Genomic DNA, 18,502 nt, shown 5'->3' with positions numbered 1-18,502 from the left:
TTACATTCAAAGCAACCGTAGGTACTTTACATCGCACCCCATCAATAAGGGATGCAAATTCTGGTGATTCTTCAATCACCCTGTGGCGAAACTACGCCAAATCCGCCTAAAATTGAGTTATTGAGGGCTCATACTTACAAATCCTGATAGCGAAAAATTCCGACCTGTAAGTCGACGTAGTGAGTTGCTCGAACGAAAATAAAAACCAACTTAATACAATCAAAAAAATACTAAAGGCACACTACATATAAGTTGTAATGGAGCCGAACCTCAATATTGAAGTTGGGGCGCAGCCCCTGCCGCGTCCAATAGCACGTAGGCCTGCGGGGGCGGGGGATACAACCCCGCCACTGCGCACTCCAAAGGGCCCCCAAGGCACGCTTGGGCGGACTGCAGCGGTGCAAAAGACAAAGACAAAGGGTGATTATTTTCCGATTTACTTTAGTCAATTGAATCTGTTCAAGTTGCTTCTCAAAAGATCCTACATAAAAATAACACTAATCCAGCGAAAAGTGTAAAAGCCCCTCTGGACCTCGTGCAGGCTGCAGGACGAAATTGAGGAAAGCAACTTGAACAAAACACACACACAGACAAAAGTTGTTCCAAGATTTGCTGTTAGATTCAACCAAAAAATCCAGGAAACTTCAAACGCAGGGGTTAAGTAAAAGCGTGTTTTTATCAAACTCACCGGCAAAATCGGATACTGTTGCGGCATATAGAACGCCTGGGGGTACATCATGGAAGCATAGGGACCTGCCTGCGGATGCCCGGCTTGAGTCTGGTAAACCTGAGGCGCTGCATCAGAAAACATTTTTTTTCAAAAACTCATATTCAGATTATTTAAACAATCACCTTGATAAACTGCAGCCTGCTGTGCAGCTGCAGCCGCCTGCTCTTGTCCAGCTTGAGACACTTGAACCTGGGCTTGGGCGGCTGTCATGGTTGGCACGGGGGCCGATGCGTAATAAGCGGGACCGCTCGGATAGAAGTGCGGGGTGCTGCTGAAGAAAAAGGGCGGAATGGCCTGCTGCAGGGCGGCCGGATGGGGGGCGGGTGCCGGCGAGCGTCCATCAGCCTGCCCATGAGTATCGTAGGGAGAAGCAGTGGGTGGGCGACCAAAGGGTTGCTTTTTAATAGCAGGCGCGATGTTTAATCGTCTTTCGCGCAGTACAATGTTGTCTGGATCGCGCAGCGGGCGGCGAGCATCTTCCTAAAAAAAAGTGTTTTTAAACGACGACAACAACGTGCTGTTGGGTTTTTTTTACCTCGGTCTCAAACGTAATAAAGCCATATCCTTTGGAAACTCCAGCTCGGTCTTGGATAATCTTAGTCGCCTTCACAGTGCCATAATTTGAGAACAATTGCATCAATTCCCCTTCAGTGGTATGAGACGATATGCCGCCCACAAATATGCGATTAGGCACGAGCGTGCCTGCAAAAAACCAGCTTTGAAAAACAGCCAAAACTTGCCGAACTAGTTGTAATTTGACACCACGAAACAGTGCCTTTTCGGACCGAATTTTCACCGATAAGCCCGGGCTTGTTTGTATATTTAAGGGCATTCAACGAACTCATTCTTCGTCAGCAGTTAAAGGGAACAAACGGCGTTTGTTAGTTTAGTAAATTAGTGTGTCATTAATGCTTGACTTATTAACTTTCTTCGATAAAGAGCCGCTTTTTTATTCCAAAATAGCACTAGAAAAATGTTGAATCATCGTGATTAGTTAATCGGTCTGATAAGAGTCCTACATACTCAACACAGCTGGGGCATCAACAATAAATGAATCATTTGGTAATCTGAATCTCAATACCCTAATAACCGCTAATGTAATAAACAATTAAACTACACACTACACGAGACAAACTCTGGGTATCAATGTTCGATTTCTTCTATGCGAGGGTCCACAAAACGAAAAGCTATTAGGGCCGGATTATCGTCTTGATTTTATGGCACACTACTTTTTCAGCTTGATTTATTATTTCCAATTAAAAACACGTTTGTCAGCAAACAAAAATGCATTGCGTGCATAGAGGCTGCTGAGTTTGAGGCTCATTTACTCTGATAAAATGCCCGTTAATTATCGCATTGAATAATTCACCGTAAATGTAATTAAATGAAAATTTACACTCAAGAAAAATAACGGACCATTCAGAAGCGGCGGGATTCCCTCCGAATTTCATTTAAACGCAATTAGCCTTTATCTAATCATTAAAAACCAGAAGTTACGCGAGTCTATACTGATGTGATCATTATCTAATATTTGCAATCTACTTGAAGGTATTCTTAAAAACCATAGGTAAAATGTGGCGATGAATGATAAATAGCAATAGAACCGATCTCTCGATTCAGCAACTTATCGGAACAAATAATGCAAAGCTAAATTTAGCAGAGGTTTAAGCATCTGAAATTCAATGTCGTTTTAGTCAAACACCAGTAATTGGCTACATCTTGCATTTTCTGTTTATTTCGATAGTTCTTGATAATATTGTCTGTTTTGGAACAGGAAAAAATAAAACCAGTTTTAATCCAGTCCAAGACCCGCCATCAGAACAGACAATATTCAGTCGCGCTGCTGCTCAGAAAGTACAATCAAAATCAATATTTTTTGCAATATTTGCACTTCAAGTGCCAAAGTTTCTCTGAGCCAAAACTGAAACCTTTCAAGCTGCGAAAGTGTCAAGTTGGAACGTAGCAACTCTGAAGCCAGCTGCATTTGCTATACACTCCCATACGTGCGAGTGAGAAAAGCCACTCGAGCTACGTTCCAGAATGAACATTGAATGAATTAGGAAATTTCATGAAACAAAAACATTGCACAAAATAACGCGCTTGTTGCCGCCGGTAAACCGTAAATGAAAAAAATTGGTTTTCACAAAAGTGAACGATTGTTGATTGAGCCCTGTTGGTGTGAGAATGTGAACCACTTACCATACTTGGGGGCATTAGCTAAAGGAGGAGGACTCGAACCTTGTAGACTGGTCCCATTTTGAACGGGAGTACCTGCAGGTGTCGGTCCACCTGAACTTCCATTCGAAAGCACTTTTTTGGTAGCTGGCCCTCCATTGCTAGCTATAGCGTTGGGTTGCTGTTGCTGTGTCATTGCGTGGACACCGACACTGGACATGATCGGTTCAGGTAGTTGCCTTACAACTATTCCTGCAAGAAAGCTGCATTAATTCTAAAAAAAACCAGTCAGGGAGCGACAGATGAGTAAAATCGTAAGAGCTTTTGTATGGACAAAATACAAATTAAATATAGGTGAGTAAACGTTGGGTTTCCAAATGTTAAGCTCAGATCATGTCAAAATCATCCAGCAAGGCACCGCACCAAATTTCCAAAAAATACCCATAAAAAATTCTTTGTGTCGATTATTGCAACTCTTTAGCACCTCCGTTATGGGACTGGCGGCTTGATCGATATTATCTTTCACTCTTGAGCGCACTTATAGAGGATGCCAAAAATGTGCTAGAAGATTTTTAATTCTTGCATTTGCCTGATCAATATCAAGATTTAAATGTAAAAAGTGGGGTGCACAATAAACGTTTTAAAAATGCCAACAAACCATAAAAACCCCACTTAAACCTATCAAAACACTCACTCGTAGAATGAAACACAAATTAACACTCAATCAACTGAGAAGATCTTTGCGGTTACACTAAAGGTTTTGTGTTCAAGTCGTCAAGGGTGAAAATAGGTATACAATAACACCTGTAAAGGCAGGTCCGTTTCAACAAGGGACGATTTATTGGAATCGAGTCATTAACCCAAACTGATTGATGAAAGAAGGTGGTTAAAAAGCATAATGCGTATGGTGATGTAGGCAAAAACAAAGATTTTACCCTGATGAAATATGCGGAAATAGTTCCCAAGTACAGTGCAACCCAGTTTCTTTGAACTTTAAATGACTTATGCGAAAAACTACACAGAGTAATGTTCTCAGAATTCCAAACACTTAAACTGGCGAGTTTTCTGGCTGTTGTGGAGAAGAATTTATTCCTGAAAGAGCTTCGTCAGGAAGTTCTTTCCTAAAAGCCCGAAAAACTCACCTGTTTCAAAGAACGATTTGCTGTTTCAAAGATTGAGCCAACAACGCACAACCATGAATTACTAGTTGGGCTATTGAATAGGAGATAGTGAAAAAAGGATCTAATGCTGAAAGTATCCAAGGATCTTAAATAGATTGTGTTGGCGATTAGTGGGTGATTTTTCGGAATTGGGTCATTCGATTGGAATCAGCCCTTACATAATGAGACATGCAGCAGCAGCACAATAAGCAATCGACAGTATGTGTCCCTAAACAGGCTGGCATTTAACCAAACAGTTGACTACGAAAAGCATAATCAGGTGAATACCCCATTAGGTATAAATGGGGAAAAAGTGGCAGTAAATCCCCAAGGAATATGCGGAAATAGTCGCAAATAGTCCAGCTAGTGAGTTGCCTAGACTTGACCCAGTTACAGTGGCCCATTTCCGTGCACATCGCTTTCCATCTGATTTTTAAGCGGAATGCATGCGGATCTGACTCCTTTCACTTTGCCCAATTACATCAATCAATAGTAAACAATAAAGCATTCAAATGGACATTCAGTAACAATCAACTAATGAAACTGGACATCAAAACACCACAGCAATATCGAAACAAAGTATGTTTTACCCATTTTCTGTTCAGAGCCCGGATCGGGCCTGTTTTACGGAGCCACTCTACAACAATGCACCAAACGAAAACACTGCAGTAAAGCTGCGGAATTTTAACGCGAAACTGTATGGACTACTTGTTAGTTTCGGCTAATCACCGAAGTTTCCCTTACTTGCAGGATTTGGGGCCTTTTCACGCACATTTATTCACTGTGTCTTTGCCACTCGCAAACCTAAACTATTTCGTTTTTTACTACCCAACGACTGAACTGTCGATAAGATGGCGTCCACCAATCGGATACCTAGATTCTATGACGCAATCCAGTGCCGTGTTGCCCGGTTATCGCTCGATCCCGAAATGTGCCACTTTCTCTTTGCCCGAACAACAAATTTCCTCAATCCAGCTCGGTAATTAATTAGAGTAGCGTTTTCTGCCCATTTCCATCTCAACAAAACCGGGCAAAAAACGAAACGCTGGCCGGTTGCCAAACGCGGAAAAAAATCAACTGTCTATGCCGCAAATCGCGCAGCAACACTGTAAAATTAATCATCAGCCCCCTTAACGGCCCCATTCCCGAATAACAGCAACGATAACGCGGCCCCTTGGCGGGGCTCCCAAGCCTCACAAACTCACCTTTTCGTGCTGCAAACTGCGGGTTCCTTAAATGTACTGTAAAAACTTCTTAATGTAAATGGGCTGTTTCTAAGGGCATTTTCTTTTAAATTAAACAGTAACACAACGCGAAAAGAAACAGGAACAGTTAAAAACGTCAAAACTTTGACAAATAAACAAACTCGACTGTCAGCTCTTTTTAACATCCAAGGCACTCTTCGTAAACGATTTTCACGCAAAACTGCACGTGCAAATAACGCCCGTGGAAAACTGGGCACGGTTTGATATGTAGTTTTCTCCGGTTTTAAATTCCCGCCGTTTTGCAGCAAAAAACGTCCATTCAAGTCAAGGTTAAGTTGTCGCCGTCCTTGTCCACCGCATTGTTTCTATGTTATATCTCAACTGGACGGGTGCGTCAATGGCCATTTCTAGTAAACGGAGGAATGAGTAAAAATTGCAAGAAAATTTCGGAATAGTTTTTAAATTAATTATTAATTACTCCCTAGTGCAGCCAACTTGAGAGCTCCAATGCGCCAATGGCTTCGTGAATTTGAAACCAAAAACAAGTTTTCATGGAATTTAGGTCTCCCAGTGAAAAATGCCCCCAGAGGGCCGCCGAGTCATCTAGGTGATCTGTGTATGTTCTGTGGTCAGTGTCAAGATTGCCACTGGTGAACTTCAGTGTTGTGGTTGTTTATTTTAGTCCTAAAATCGAGCTTTCCTTCGGTTTGGCGCTTTTCCGACTCATTCAAATGCCACCTGCTGCATTTGGCTAATTTTAGCTCATCGTTGTGTCGTGTTTTAAATACCTGTGCTCGATTTTAACGCGAAAATTCCCGCGGAGAGTGCATCTGTTCATCATGGCGCCATTTTAGCCTTTTTGGAAAGTTTGTTTACAGTAAATCTTGGATGTTAACCAGTTGCTTTTACTGATCAATCTAAGGTAGCGCAAACACTTAAGAAAAAAAGCTTGCCAGTCTGCACAGTCTTCAATGCATTTCAGATGGATATTCAGCCGATCAGTCAAGATTCAGGCAATGGGTCTTCGCCGTTAGACTGCACTAATCCAAACATCCTGTATAAGAGTACTCCGAAAATCGAGGCTGAAAGCACCCCTTTTTTGGGTAGTAACAACTTGAAGAAACGCAGGGTAAGTGACTGTTTTGATCGAATTCTTACCTTGAACCACATTTCGTGTTCTAGTTCTCATACTGTGGTGTAATAAGAGGCAGGAATCTTGATGAGCTGCTTGAGATTTGCCCTTCAGCGCCACAAGCCTCGAGCACGTTAAACGAGAGCCTCTCAAAGGAGTTTGAAAGTATCCAAATCGAACAAAGCTACATTAATGTCTGTGATGAACCCTCTCCCAAACTGTTCAAGACCAATAAGTACGTTCAACATTATCAGCCCTCAAACGTAAACTAAATCCGACCGTTTCCAGTTGTGATATATTAGCTTCGCCTGCAGTGGAACCGTGCAATTTGAAAGCCTATGAATGCACCCCGACGAAATCGGGCATCTTCCAGAGATGCTCGTCGGCCTGCAGTGCGCCCTCACCGTTAAAGGAGCAACACGACATCCTCTACCCGACGTTGAAGCCTCTGGATCAGATGAGGAAACATTTAACGCCTCAGAAGTGCAAGGATAAAACCGGGCCCAATTCTATCGCAGTGAAGAAGCGCTTATACGTACCTGAAACTACGACTAGGATATCGTTGATGAAATTATTGCATAATGATGTTGTGATGGACCATGTGTTCAAATACCTATCCAATGGAGATCTTTTTAGGGTCTCCATGGTATCCACAGGGTTTCGCAATGCACTACTTAGCAATTTTATGGCTAGTAACAGGCAAGTCGATTGCACGAAATCCAATCTCCTGGATAGAGTGTACAAGTTTGACTTTTTGTAGGTGTGGCATGTACAAGGAGCTACACAAGAAGAACAAGGAGAATTACAAAATTACCCCGCCTAGTAGCCCTGAGAGCCAGTGCTTGTTTCCCGAAGGATCGGTCAGTCCCAGTCGGATAAATTTTGCTAAGTTTGTTGAAATTGGTAAGCAAAGCAACCAACGTTCTAAATAATTTAGGCCAAAGGACCTAAATAAACTAGTGTCATTTAATATATAATAACTCATTTAATGTAAATTATCAAAWCTACTCGATACTTTTTATCACGATTTCCCCCTAACATTCGGTGTTCCTTTTCTAGGTAGCCTGTTGAATCCGAATCAGTCTCTAATCAAATGCCCCAAATGTGAAAAGCCTTCTGTGGTTGAAAAGTGCATTGCTCAATGCCAGCAAATACACTCTTGTGGATATATTTTCTGCCAGAAATGTAACTGTTTTGCGTACAATCCGGAGGATTTCTATGACAAGTGAGTAGAACATCGATTGAGGCCAACAAACGCTGAATGCGTACCGTTTTTAGATGCCAAAATTTGGCGCTTGGCAACTCAGCAGTGAAGACTCGTCCGCAGCTGGAAGACTTAACAAACTGTTCGCCCGACTTTAGTGTCGGGTCATTAATGAACAGTACCGCTGATAATAACTACTATTCATCAGGTATGGCATCACTGAAGAAGCGTTCAGGTTGCGTATTAATTGGATTATTTTAGGGTACTTTTCTGGGTATGATTCGTCGCACAGTCCCGTCTCAGTGAAGAGAAACTTGAGCGCGTCCTTCGGTAACGACTCTATTAATGGAAAACCACTGAAGGCCTTATTTGAGAGCAACAGGTCGACCAGCAGTTCATCCCTTAGCGTGGCTAAGCGGGAAGATAAGCGAAAGTTGTCCAGATATATCGCGCCAGTCGTCAAATGTGATAATCTGAGAAAACCGATTGAGGTGACTAGTTTTCGTGTCCATTCACTCTTCAGCTTTTAATGTATTCCCTTGGTCATAGATTGCGGAACCTCCCTCTCCGCCAAAAGTGAAGAGTTACTCTGCCTGTACCAGGCAAAACCGCATAAGCCTTAAACGGTTGACTAGATAAGTCGAATTGGTTGCATTTTTATCTGAATCAGCAAATATGGGATCTCAAATTTTTATGCTACTGCCGTAATTTAAATCGTAGGTAAGTAAATGCTTTATGTCATCAAATGGATTTATTGGAATCTTATTTGAGATGCCAGCTTTGTTCGGAGCCTTATAACCATTCCGTATTTTACAATTTTGATTAATTTTTATATGTGAATTAAATGTAACAGATGGTGATGTCCTGTTGGTTTCCCATTAGTACGTTACTATTACTTATTAAGCATATTTGCTTTTATGGTAGGTTGTCCTAGGCCATTGCTACGAAATAGTGTCTCTTTATACGGAAATAATAGGATACTGGTTGGAATCTTTGGATTTACTACTAAAATCTATTTTTGGTCAAGGGATTTTTACAAAATACTTCTTTATTACTGTCGCCACTACCTACAGTTATTGTGCATAATCCAAACTAATCGCCGCAGAACAAATTCTTTTGATATTACAAGGAATTCCTTAATTTAGTAATAACATGCGCCCCCCAGTGATCAATCCAGATGTTACCTATGTTAGTTAAATAGATCTGATTGGACGAATGTTTGAAAGTATGTACTACTTGTATGAAACGTTTCTTTTTATCTGTTTCAAGTCCATTCCTATGTACGTATTCGTTGTATTTTATTAGAATTATGTAACGCATTCCTTAATATAATTATGTTTATTAGAAAATTCCAATAACTTCCCTGTAGTATCTGATTGTCTTCATGAAAAGGCTCTTGATATTTTTGACCTGAAATTAATCAAGCTTCTTCTGTAAAACTCACATTGTCCTCATCCAAATCAACGCCTTCCTCTTTAATTACAATCATGTCCAAATGATTGTTTTCCTGCAAGTCCTGCTCTAGAGTTGTGTCTTCAGACACTGTGTTTTTTCCTTTGGGTTTTCCATGCACCTCCTTTAAATGGCACCTGAAGCGCGATTTTACATTGGTCGAATAGCCGCAAATCGGGCACTTAAAGTTGTGCATTTCGGGCAGATGGGCATTGATCAGGTGAGTTTTTAGTGCATTCCTCGACTTTCCCATGTAAGAGCACTTGTGACATGCGAAAGCCTCCACCTGCAAAAACCAACAACTGATCTGCGACGGTTCCTAGATAAAGACAAACCTCGTCCAGCGTTCGATGAGCTAAAATGTGCCTAGCCAGGTTTCCTTTCTCCGTTGTCTTGTAACGTTCTTCATCTGGGCACATTTCACAGTAGTAGTACGTTTTTGAGTCCTCGTTGGAATGCATGCGTTTAATATGACAACGCAAGTGATCTTGACTGCCAAACAGCTGCGGACATTGCTGGCATTTAACAGTTTTTTCAGAGTGCTTTGTTTGATGCCTCTTCATATGGCCCTTGTTTCTGGTCGTGTATTCGCATTCTGAACAGCTGATCCAAACGCCTTGTTTTAAGTGAATTTGCAATTTGTGCCGTTTGAGACGCTCTAAAACAACACAGTGACAAGAAATGTTTTTATTTATTTGAGCGGGTTTCAAGTCTGTTGGTTCTCATCAGCTGGATTAGTTAACAGATTGGAAACCGTACTGGGCTGGTATAAGCAACATAACTACCTTCCAAAACAGTCACATAGCTACAACTATCGCAATAGAACAGCGAGAGTTCTTCAGTGCTTTTATGTGAAGTCACAGTGTGTCGTTTAACGTTGGCATGATTGTAGCTCTGGTAGTTGCAAAAGGAACATTTGTACTCTGTTTGGTCATTGCGCTCATGCACTTTGATGTGCATTTTGTAGCTGAATGCTTTGATCATTCGCCTGCAGTGCGGACACTCCTTGTCCGGTATGTCATGGTTCTTTACGTGGCTGTTAAAGTAGTACTGCTGTTTGGTTTCAAATGGGCACAAGCTGCACTTCAAGGTACTTGTGCTGCAACAGCGCTCAACGTACTAGTGGGCCATTTGGTTCATCACCCGCTTACCTATGCTCCTTATCAAAGTGGGTTCTTATGCTGATAATGCGGTCTGTTGTATAGGGACAGTTAGCACATTTGTATTGATTGTCTAGCTTAACGCTACAAAGCGAAGCTTGGCTTAGGGGTTTTGGGATTTTTCAAGCACTTACTACTCCGACGATCGATCCGTCTTTTTAGCCTTCGTTTTAGCAGTCCCAGATGTTTGAGAGCTCTTATCGGGCTCCGCTGCGGCTTTCTGCTTGAGCAAATCGGACTGTGTCAATGTAACATTTTGCTTGTTTTTCTTTCGGGGTGGCTTTTTAGCAGTCTTCTTGTTTGGCTGTGATGGTACACTTTTGCTCTTAAACTTAGGTTTCATTTTCCAGTGGATAAATTACAATTCTAGTAAACTGTACACATAACTTATATATTAATTGGGTTTAAAAAATAAAAAAATTGTTAAAAGTGTATGCAAAACAAACAAAACTTTGTCAAACTAATCACAACTAATGGCGGATGTCACTTTGAAATGGGTTATGTGAGGACACCAAATATAATTGGCAACGTTGATGCGGACTTGTTTTAGCAACCGAGCCCTAATTTGCATGTACAAAGGCAAGTTTTATATTTGGAGGACAACAGTCGATAAAACAGCGTTTTTTTGGAACATTTTAATTCAAAAACCAAAAAAGCTCAGCTTATAACATTATAAGGGCGGCAATAAAAAGGTTACATCTAGTATTATTACACCAATATGGGAGACGTCCTATGTATAATCACTACTTGCACACTGTATTGACCAATTTTTTAACCAATAGGTTCGTAAAATGTAGAACAAATTGGCTAAAATAATCATTCAAATAGCCTACTCAGTGCACTCTACTTCAGCTTGTTGAAAAGGTCTGCAGTGACACAGTGATCGACTGCATGCAAAAGGTCGAATAGTTCTTCTACACATGTTTCAGCGGTTTGTTTTCTCGATCGGACCCTATCGTTGCAGGCCTGGTACTTTTCGGCTAGACTCTTGCAATGTGAAGTGTCCATACATTGATCCTAAAAGTACAATTGTCCATGGAAGTGCATACACCCTATAGTTTGAAAAAAACAACTATCCAAAGCCCCTTTGCATCATTAACAGTCCTTAAAAGCGCTTATCAAGTGCAATTCGCAGCGAAATTTAGGAAAAAAAGCGGAAAATCAGCTGAGGTTATGCGAACGTTATTCAATAAATACCCTGAGAACTTGCTGGGGATCGACCAGCTCGCCTTCTTCATCTTCCTCGGCCTTAACGGTGATCAGCTTGGGCAAAAACCGGTCGAAGAACATGGCGAATTAAAGGAGTATTTCTTGAAAATGTATTAAAAAGGGGATTTTACGTAACACAAATATAGAAATTGGAACTTGATGTCTCGTCTATCACTGTCAACATGACAATGGAGGGTGGATAAAGACAATGTGATAGTAGCTCTTTTTCTAGCCTCCATTATCGCCCTATAGATTATCACGTAGCAACCAGCTTTGCTGTTATAAATCAACCATTTAATTCGGAATAAAGAAGGAAAACTCGGGGGCTTCGCCCTATATCACCCGCCCTGCCTTTAACTGCAATTAATAAAATATTCTTTAGTGTCTTTCGACTTTCTAGCGTTGACGACACTGCCATTAGTCCCCCTGAAAGTCATTGTCAATCCCCACCCTATTCGCCATGATAATTTGAGTTATTGTTTTTGGTTGTCAGTTTTGTTAGGTTTTTTTCATTATTTACCTTTTTTTTTCGTTTAACAACACCCATTTATAACTAGTTAAGTTTTATGAGGACCATGCAAATGCCCTTGTTCTGTTCAGTGGGTTTTGAGCATTAGAAATTTTCACAATGTCCACAATGTGCGATGGGGCCGCTTTAATGAGCGACGAAGACGAAACCCTGGTCCTAAACTATCTGGATGATGACCTGGATAAGCCAGAATCACCCTCAGAGCTAGTGGATGAAAACCAAAACACCAGCCTTAATCTTGGGGATGTGGTCAATGGTTTAAAGCCTAGAGGACGGGGGAGGCCGAAGGGCTCCAAAAACAAGGCCAAAGGCCTCAGGGCCAGCAAGACCCGCCAAAGTAACGGACCGAAAGCCTCAGCACCAGCAAAAGATCCTGTAAATGGCACCAATGGACAGAGCAACCCAAATAACATCGTTGATATAGAATTTAAAATTGAAAACTTTGATGATGCTCTTGATGGCCTGGTGGATCGCAGCAGCGGCTTTGGTGCAAGTTTCGAAAACATTGGTGAGTTGCATGATGTGACATAGAGAAGCGTTGAATTTAATTCCAATGTTTCAGTTAAGCGTGAACCAGAGGAGGAAGCGCAGGTTGATTTAAAGTATGAGAGTATGAGTGATGCGGCAGAAGCGATGAATAAGAAGAAGCTGGTGAAGAAAAGCCCTAAGACTAGCCCAAAGAACCATAAACCTTCCAATGGCCAGAGCAGCCTTGATACCTTCTTGAAGGTTGTTGATTTGAAGCCCCAAAGCAAACTGTACGTACATTGATCACTTCAATTTTATGCAAGCCCCTCCTCCAGAGATTTATCTATTTGCTCTAATACGCACTTTTTTCCCAATGCCTAGCATGGACTAATTACTAAAGAAGTGTAAGTAGGTATGCAGCTTTGTAGTAAGAATCCAACTGCTTCCCATTGATAACTAACAGTTGCTTTCTTAGGGGTTTAAGCAACGTGTTTAAGTGCAACCATTGTCTCTACGTGGGGAACAGCAAGGCAAACTTGGAGCGCCACAACTTAATACACATGGATCCCAATGATATTCTCTGGTACAAGTGCAGTGACTGCGACTACAAGTCTAAGTACGAGAGCCAGCTGAAGAGCCACACTCTCATCCATAAAAACCCCGAAGAAATCGAGTACTTCCAATGCCCGCACTGCGAACTGAAGTGTAGCAGGAAGCACAACTTGAGCCACCACATTCGGAGCATCCACGCTGATAGAGTGAACAACCTCAAGTACGTCTCTAGAGTATTTAGATGGGGTTTATTAATTCAGCCGCACGTTCCAGATGTGCAGAGTGCAGTTATTCAACCTTTTCCAAAGATCGCCTAGTGGCTCACGTGAAAATGCATTCGAAGGAAGTGTTTATGTGCACGCTGTGCAAATTCGTCACCAAACGAATCGAGTATCTGGAAAGCCACTTCAAGATGAAGCACACCAATGTGGAAAAACCTTTTCCTTGCGACACTTGTTCTTATAAGGGCAAAACCAAGCGAGAGCTGGACCGGCACTATGACCGAATGCACAACAAAGACACTTTAAAAACATACCAGTAAGTAGGAGCAGACAATTTCTGTCCAATGAAGGTTTCACGTGCAGTGCTTCACAGATGCAGCCAGTGCAGCTTCAATTCAATCTACAAGAAAAACTTGGAGTTTCACCTGCTTCACATGCACCAGAACTCCGAAGGCTTCCAAAAGTTCATCTGCGGCCATTGCGATAAGACTTTCGCCTATAAAAACGGCCTGAAGACGCACATCATTCGAATCCACCTCAAACTAACGGACGAGGACTGGCACAAGTTAGTTCCTTTGCTTTAACATGGTGCGCTTTTTTCTAACTGGAGTTTTAGGTGCTTAGAGTGCAAGTACAAGTGCAAGGATGTCAACACCTTGAAGAGGCACATTAAGAGGAACCATGGGGCCCCCAGGTTGAATTGCCAAAAATGCAGCTTTGCCACCAACAGGAAAAAGTCTATGGTGGCCCACATGAACACTCATGACATTACAACGGCTGGCAGTCCCGTTCTTAAGGTAAATGAATACTTGTGTGAAATTGGAATTATCCAATTGGTTTGGGTGTTTTCAGTGCCCCGATTGCCCCTATCGCATAATCCTCACCGTGTCGTTTCTCTACCACATGAAGACCGTGCATGGGAAGTCAGTCGGGACCAAAGATCTCCCCAAGTACCATCTGATAGAAGACTGAAATCAACATTTTATTTTTACACTTTTTTTTGATATTATCGTGATTGGTATTCGTTCATTTTTGATGCCGAATGGCGTGGATATTAATTGAATTTGCAACTTTTGATACTGTTATGTGAAAGGAACGTGACAAAAACTCATTTTAACTTTTTACTCTTTTTATGAAGAACACTCTGTATAATTTATGACTAGTTACAATCAAGCCTTTATGTATGTTGTCCAATATTGTTAAAGTTTGATTTTGGTTTAAAATTCCGTAGCTTAAAGGCGCTCTTTAGTAACTTTGTCCTTATTGGGAAGTTACGATTAAGGGATTTAAATAGTATTGATAAGGAACAATCATTGTTAAAATCGGGAAATTGTTATCTGTTGGCTTCGKCTGAATTCAGTGCTTCTGTTTTTCTTAATTATGCACTTTTTTCGGAATAAGGCAGGTTTTGTTGCTGGGTTTAACACTGCAACCTGCTAGGACTAAGTGATGGATTAAGTTCTTGTGRCCTAAGAATTAGAAGTTCGTTTTTTTGTAGAAGTAAATATATACAATAGTTAGAATGGACACGTCTGGTAAAACAGCGGGTCTTGCACCTTTATGCTGAGTTCAAATGTATTTGACTTATTTTAGGCGAGCCAAGGAAATCGGGATTTATGATCGGTTCTTGGTTTGCTTGAAACCAATTTAAATTCGATGTTTTGAATTATCCCTTTTTTGCAGAACTGTACAGAAGTAAACGCCAACTATGAGGAATGTGTGTTTTTTGCTCAAACAAATGTTTGCGATCCTTAAACCCCAAAGTTTAAAAAGGGTAAAGCGCTATTTTCTGCACGTTCTGGTTTATATGAATTCCTAATGTTGTGTCGCCACTTTAGATTGTCCTCACATGAGTCCATTCAGCCACAAAATCACTAGAGTGCAGGCTACTTGCTCAATTTTCTGTAAGGCCCATTCGGCAGGATTTCATTTGAGGCAGCATCAAGTGCTTTGGAAATAGTGAACAGATCAACAGGAACGTGGCTGACTAGTTCTTCGTAACAGACAGCCACATTTTGGTCCTCCAGCGTCAAATGGTTGCTCAATGAGGGCCTTCGGGTGTTGATCTCGTTTTGGAAGCTGTTTTCCGTTAGCTTTGAGGTCGCAGAACCTGCTTGAATGGTCAGGAATTAGCAGGAAACTGGGTTTCTGCCGGCTTACCAATGCTGTCTCTTCGGTGTTTGATTTTGTCGAAGCCGGCAAAATCGACGGCCGGAATGCTTTTGGCCAAAGACCAGCTGAGGACATTCTCCATTACAGCATCCCGAGCAGTTTCCCCATTGTCCAAGTCGTTGGGCAGTTCGGTGATTTGCGGCCGTGAAAACCTCTTCTGATTGTACATCCCTGCAACGCGAATCTAGGAAACTGGGGCTTGGCAATCACGCATTGACCACCTTCGAAAATCTCCTCAGTTCTCCTGGTTAGTGGGATAATCACCGTATGCTCTCTGCCTCCCAGACTGCTGGGCTCATAAGCATGGTGCCCAAACTGCTCAATGCTGCTGGTCCCGGCGGTTCCGGTCACCTCCATAATTCCTATTTGGGTGGTTCGCACATGGTACGGGAAGTTTTTGTTAGCAACACTGGGCATGGTGAGGATCTGCAAGGCAAATGGGAGCTTTGATGTGCAGAGTTTTGCGGGAAAAACTCACCAAAAACATCAAATGCCCGCCGAAGGCTATGAACAGCAGCACGGCGTATACGACGGATTCCCGCACCCATTTATCTATGTAGGTGTTAGCTGATAGGATGAAGGCGGGCCCTGCCACGAACCAAATGGTCCCAAAGATGTTGAATGGGTAGTAGAAGTTCGACTGGAACGCAAAGGGCTTTAATAGAACATTCCCTAAAATCTGAAACATGCGTTAAGCTTTCGCACCTTTTCCGGGTAGCGCTTAAGGGTGAAAACGGTGGAGTAAATGAACATTGCCCAGCCGCACAGCCTGAGAGTGATCAGGCTGTACCCTGCGGGCGATTCGTACAGATACAGCACTTCCCCTGGGTCAAACACCTAAAAACCAAGCAATTGAGCGCAGGAGTAAATCCCCTGATGAAGCCCTGCAGCTTACCACAGCCTCATAGACGAAAATCGTCAGGTAAGTCGTCACGTACACGCACATGAAAATGGTCAGTTTCACCGTTCCTTTCAGCGGCAATCGCCCCCGAGTGATGGTAAAACCCTTGGCTAGCAGGAGCAGAAGCAGAAGGTAGCAAGTCTCGGAAGCCCCCAGCAGCATGTTGCCTGAAAGGCGTTGATTGGTTGGAGGGAATTGTTGGTCTATTCTGTTCTTACCCACTCGCTTGGTTTTTGGCGACTCGCGTCCACTCACAGCCATTTTCAGATAAACGATGCTCATGAGGAGAATGCCCAAAAGCTGCAGCACGCAGGATAGCACGAATATTTTGTAAGTCGTGTGAAGAAGCTGGCGTTGCTTCAGCTCCAAGGAGCACACAGTGATGCCCAACATCAGGAAAGAGTAGGCAATGGAAAAGCCCATCAGAATGGGCAGAACATCTGCAACATTTCCACGTAGAATTCATAGAATATCGGCGCTTCCAGGCCACATACAGAACTCATCAGCTGAGAAATGCTCACGCCAATAATCGCCTGGGGGGCCGTTGGTCATGAGCAATTGATAGTTTAAGTCGATGCCCTACAAAAGGGAAACATCAAGTTTTTCACTTGGAACAACTGAGCTGCGGGGAGCGTACTTTAGTGGCTTTGCAGTTGCTCACAGCTATGAACCACCATCTTTCGCGGGCGCTTCGGAAGCGCCGCGCGTTGTGGCAGTTGATGAATCTTCCGGACTTTTTCGGACGCATTTTTGGCGCTTTTGTCGGCACGGAACGTTTCTTTATGGGCGACTTTCGCATTGTTGCCTGAGGTTCCTGAAAATTGACCACAGAGCGTTTTTCATGCAAGGAAATTAACTTTCTAGTAGAGTCTTGTGTAAAATGCGCCAGCAGCAAAACGAAATGTTTCTATAACTATAATTTAAAGAACTCCCGGAAGTTTCCAGGTCCTTCAGCTTGCAATGAGCGAACTTTTGTGAACTCACCCTAGTAGTTTCCCGTGCATTTTCCAAAAGCAATTCTGGGCCATTAGTTGAAGCTTCCACCTCCACTGGTGTGCTGGCTTCAAAGACTTCTTGCGAAGAAGTAAAGGAACTTTCAGTAGAAAACGCCCATGTGCTCATCTGGTCCACTTCCGCAGTAGTGCCAAAAGACTCAGCTTCCAAACTGAAAGCGGTTTGGGTTGACACTAGAATTGTGGTAGTAGTAGGCGTGGTTGAACTGGTTTTTATTGCGACTGTTCCTAAAAAACAACTTTTTAAAATCTTCACCCGGTCAGGACAAAGTGGCGGATGCGCCCGCACAGAAACGCGAGTTTTATACCTTTGCTGGTACCATTGCGCCTTTTGGGCGTTGGAATATTGATGGTATAAAGGGGTGTTGGGGTGGTGAAGCTTTGCACCCCAAATGTACAGCCAGCAAACTGTCGCGCTGCTTCTCCCCTTACAGTCATGTTAACTAACTGGTTCTGTTGCACGTTTAAGACAGCCTCTCGTTCCTCACACGTCTGCAAAGATTATTTGGAACCGATGGAAATTAAGTTGTTTAAAGGAATTATCCGTTCATGTCCACCTTGGCTGATTTGTAAACAGCAGGCCATTGATCGTCTGTGTCGTAGTAGAGAAGCAAGTTGATTTCGCCCTGGTTTTCGTTGTAGTCGATCACATACTCAAACTGGCCTTCTTCGGAAAGGAAGCAGAACCGTGCCAGAAAAGCCCAATTCTGAAACAGTTTTTTGTGTGTGCAGTGTTGATGCTGCAGTGTTTATTTACCTGGTTTGTTTTCAGGGTGCCTTCCACGTATTTGCAGCTACAGAAGCGATTGGAGAAACCCACAATGACGCTTTCCCAGTAAAGAAGGGTGAACAATAAGCGCATTTTTGAATAAATCGAAATTTGGCCGGAAAGTGCATAAATTGTATAGTTTCTTTAAATGCTCACGCTTAATAGGGGGCCTGAAGAAAATCGATTCTTCCATGGAAACTGGAAGCTTCCCAGCACAAACATCTAGCTAGTATAGTCTATACAAACAACTGAACTTTTTCAAATTATTATTCACCCCAAAACTGGGAAGTTTTATTCAGGTGCAACTTGCGATTTCGCCCAAAAGGGGTGGAAATAAAAATGCCCCTTTTGGCGCATTCAAATGGCGGGCGCATTTTAAATTCCCCGAGTTACCCGCCATGTGCAGGCAAAAAAGTTAGTTGCAATTCGTCCTGTATAGATAGCAGGCGT

At 42.5% G+C, this 18,502-nt stretch overlaps 6 protein-coding genes across 7 annotated transcripts in view; 2 read left to right on the top strand and 4 right to left on the bottom strand.

The window, feature by feature from the left end:
- LOC109543879 (trithorax group protein osa) overlaps nucleotides 1–4,803 on the bottom strand; it is a gene marked incomplete in the record, with an annotated part of 9,636 nt that extends 4,833 nt beyond the window's left edge. The window contains 5 exon segments of the mRNA XM_048665686.1: nucleotides 689–795; nucleotides 853–1,210; nucleotides 1,266–1,432; nucleotides 2,930–3,157; nucleotides 4,656–4,803. Coding sequence (XP_048521643.1) covers nucleotides 689–795; nucleotides 853–1,210; nucleotides 1,266–1,432; nucleotides 2,930–3,157; nucleotides 4,656–4,659 — 864 coding nt within the window.
- A 1,066-nt stretch (nucleotides 4,804–5,869) lies between these two features.
- LOC109543880 lies at nucleotides 5,870–8,955 on the top strand. 2 transcript variants are annotated; one of them, XR_007281373.1, is made up of 10 exons: nucleotides 5,883–6,192; nucleotides 6,253–6,399; nucleotides 6,453–6,637; nucleotides 6,691–7,101; nucleotides 7,163–7,305; nucleotides 7,462–7,627; nucleotides 7,681–7,814; nucleotides 7,868–8,097; nucleotides 8,156–8,326; nucleotides 8,531–8,955. XR_007281373.1 is itself a non-coding variant. In XM_019913806.2 (9 exons), exons 2-9 carry the CDS (start codon nucleotides 6,253–6,255, stop codon nucleotides 8,243–8,245), a joined length of 1,506 nt encoding a protein of 501 aa, XP_019769365.2. In that variant the 5' UTR covers nucleotides 5,870–6,192; the 3' UTR covers nucleotides 8,246–8,955. The 2 variants fall into 2 exon arrangements, 1 of the variants encoding a protein (XP_019769365.2); XM_019913806.2 differs by having other exon boundaries at nucleotides 5,870–6,192; nucleotides 8,156–8,955.
- Nucleotides 8,635–10,691, bottom strand: LOC109543881 (zinc finger autosomal protein). Its single transcript, XM_019913807.2, has 5 exons — nucleotides 10,353–10,691; nucleotides 10,210–10,302; nucleotides 9,844–10,157; nucleotides 9,394–9,716; nucleotides 8,635–9,344 (listed from the first exon to the last, which is right to left on the bottom strand). Exons 1-5 carry the CDS (start codon nucleotides 10,559–10,561, stop codon nucleotides 9,027–9,029), a joined length of 1,257 nt encoding a protein of 418 aa, XP_019769366.2. The 5' UTR covers nucleotides 10,562–10,691; the 3' UTR covers nucleotides 8,635–9,026.
- A 184-nt stretch (nucleotides 10,692–10,875) lies between these two features.
- Nucleotides 10,876–11,829, bottom strand: LOC109543891 (cytochrome b-c1 complex subunit 6, mitochondrial). The gene is made up of 2 exons (XM_019913816.2): nucleotides 11,416–11,829; nucleotides 10,876–11,235 (listed from the first exon to the last, which is right to left on the bottom strand). Exons 1-2 carry the CDS (start codon nucleotides 11,506–11,508, stop codon nucleotides 11,062–11,064), a joined length of 267 nt encoding a protein of 88 aa, XP_019769375.2. The 5' UTR covers nucleotides 11,509–11,829; the 3' UTR covers nucleotides 10,876–11,061.
- A 48-nt stretch (nucleotides 11,830–11,877) lies between these two features.
- LOC109543877 (zinc finger autosomal protein) lies at nucleotides 11,878–14,913 on the top strand. Its single transcript, XM_019913801.2, has 7 exons — nucleotides 11,878–12,464; nucleotides 12,519–12,714; nucleotides 12,900–13,196; nucleotides 13,250–13,513; nucleotides 13,571–13,762; nucleotides 13,814–13,994; nucleotides 14,050–14,913. Exons 1-7 carry the CDS (start codon nucleotides 12,056–12,058, stop codon nucleotides 14,167–14,169), a joined length of 1,659 nt encoding a protein of 552 aa, XP_019769360.2. The 5' UTR covers nucleotides 11,878–12,055; the 3' UTR covers nucleotides 14,170–14,913.
- On the bottom strand, nucleotides 14,881–18,360 carry LOC109543870 (transmembrane protein 145). The gene is made up of 13 exons (XM_019913790.2): nucleotides 18,041–18,360; nucleotides 17,841–17,990; nucleotides 17,592–17,775; nucleotides 17,255–17,511; nucleotides 16,908–17,084; nucleotides 16,765–16,849; nucleotides 16,489–16,710; nucleotides 16,265–16,437; nucleotides 16,075–16,206; nucleotides 15,848–16,009; nucleotides 15,591–15,795; nucleotides 15,358–15,540; nucleotides 14,881–15,307 (listed from the first exon to the last, which is right to left on the bottom strand). The coding sequence occupies exons 1-13, from the start codon at nucleotides 18,143–18,145 to the stop codon at nucleotides 15,084–15,086; spliced, it is 2,259 nt and encodes a 752-aa protein (XP_019769349.2). The 5' UTR covers nucleotides 18,146–18,360; the 3' UTR covers nucleotides 14,881–15,083.
- Nucleotides 18,361–18,502: the final 142 nt, after the last annotated feature.

This window comes from Dendroctonus ponderosae, unplaced genomic scaffold (genome assembly GCF_020466585.1).
Source record: "Dendroctonus ponderosae isolate FM_Combo_2020 unplaced genomic scaffold, Dpon_F_20191213v2 Dpon_F_20191213_4, whole genome shotgun sequence".
Taxonomy (NCBI): Eukaryota; Metazoa; Arthropoda; class Insecta; order Coleoptera; family Curculionidae; genus Dendroctonus; species Dendroctonus ponderosae.
This window is presented reverse-complemented; position numbering and strand designations above follow the sequence as displayed.

Excerpts from the sequence above, each read along its gene's own strand:
- LOC109543880 (XM_019913806.2), top strand. The coding sequence starts at position 6,253 with ATGGATATTCAGCCGATCAGTCAAGATTCAGGCAATGGGTCTTCGCCG. Across the intron at positions 7,306-7,461 it reads TGCTAAGTTTGTTGAAATTG|GTAGCCTGTTGAATCCGAAT; the intron begins GTAAGCAAAGCA and ends TTCCTTTTCTAG. Across the intron at positions 7,628-7,680 it reads CCGGAGGATTTCTATGACAA|ATGCCAAAATTTGGCGCTTG; the intron begins GTGAGTAGAACA and ends TACCGTTTTTAG.
- LOC109543881 (XM_019913807.2), bottom strand. The coding sequence starts at position 10,561 with ATGAAACCTAAGTTTAAGAGCAAAAGTGTACCATCACAGCCAAACAAG. Across the intron at positions 10,303-10,352 it reads ACGGATCGATCGTCGGAGTA|CGTTAAGCTAGACAATCAAT; the intron begins GTAAGTGCTTGA and ends TTCGCTTTGTAG. Across the intron at positions 9,345-9,393 it reads CTCATCGAACGCTGGACGAG|GTGGAGGCTTTCGCATGTCA; the intron begins GTTTGTCTTTAT and ends TGGTTTTTGCAG.
- LOC109543891 (XM_019913816.2), bottom strand. The coding sequence starts at position 11,508 with ATGTTCTTCGACCGGTTTTTGCCCAAGCTGATCACCGTTAAGGCCGAG. Across the intron at positions 11,236-11,415 it reads ATCCCCAGCAAGTTCTCAGG|GATCAATGTATGGACACTTC; the intron begins GTATTTATTGAA and ends TTGTACTTTTAG.
- LOC109543877 (XM_019913801.2), top strand. The coding sequence starts at position 12,056 with ATGTCCACAATGTGCGATGGGGCCGCTTTAATGAGCGACGAAGACGAA. Across the intron at positions 12,715-12,899 it reads TTGAAGCCCCAAAGCAAACT|GGGTTTAAGCAACGTGTTTA; the intron begins GTACGTACATTG and ends TTGCTTTCTTAG. Across the intron at positions 13,197-13,249 it reads GATAGAGTGAACAACCTCAA|ATGTGCAGAGTGCAGTTATT; the intron begins GTACGTCTCTAG and ends CGCACGTTCCAG.
- LOC109543870 (XM_019913790.2), bottom strand. The coding sequence starts at position 18,145 with ATGCGCTTATTGTTCACCCTTCTTTACTGGGAAAGCGTCATTGTGGGT. Across the intron at positions 17,776-17,840 it reads CTGTTTACAAATCAGCCAAG|ACGTGTGAGGAACGAGAGGC; the intron begins GTGGACATGAAC and ends TAATCTTTGCAG. Across the intron at positions 17,085-17,254 it reads ATGCACGGGAAACTACTAGG|GAACCTCAGGCAACAATGCG; the intron begins GTGAGTTCACAA and ends GTCAATTTTCAG.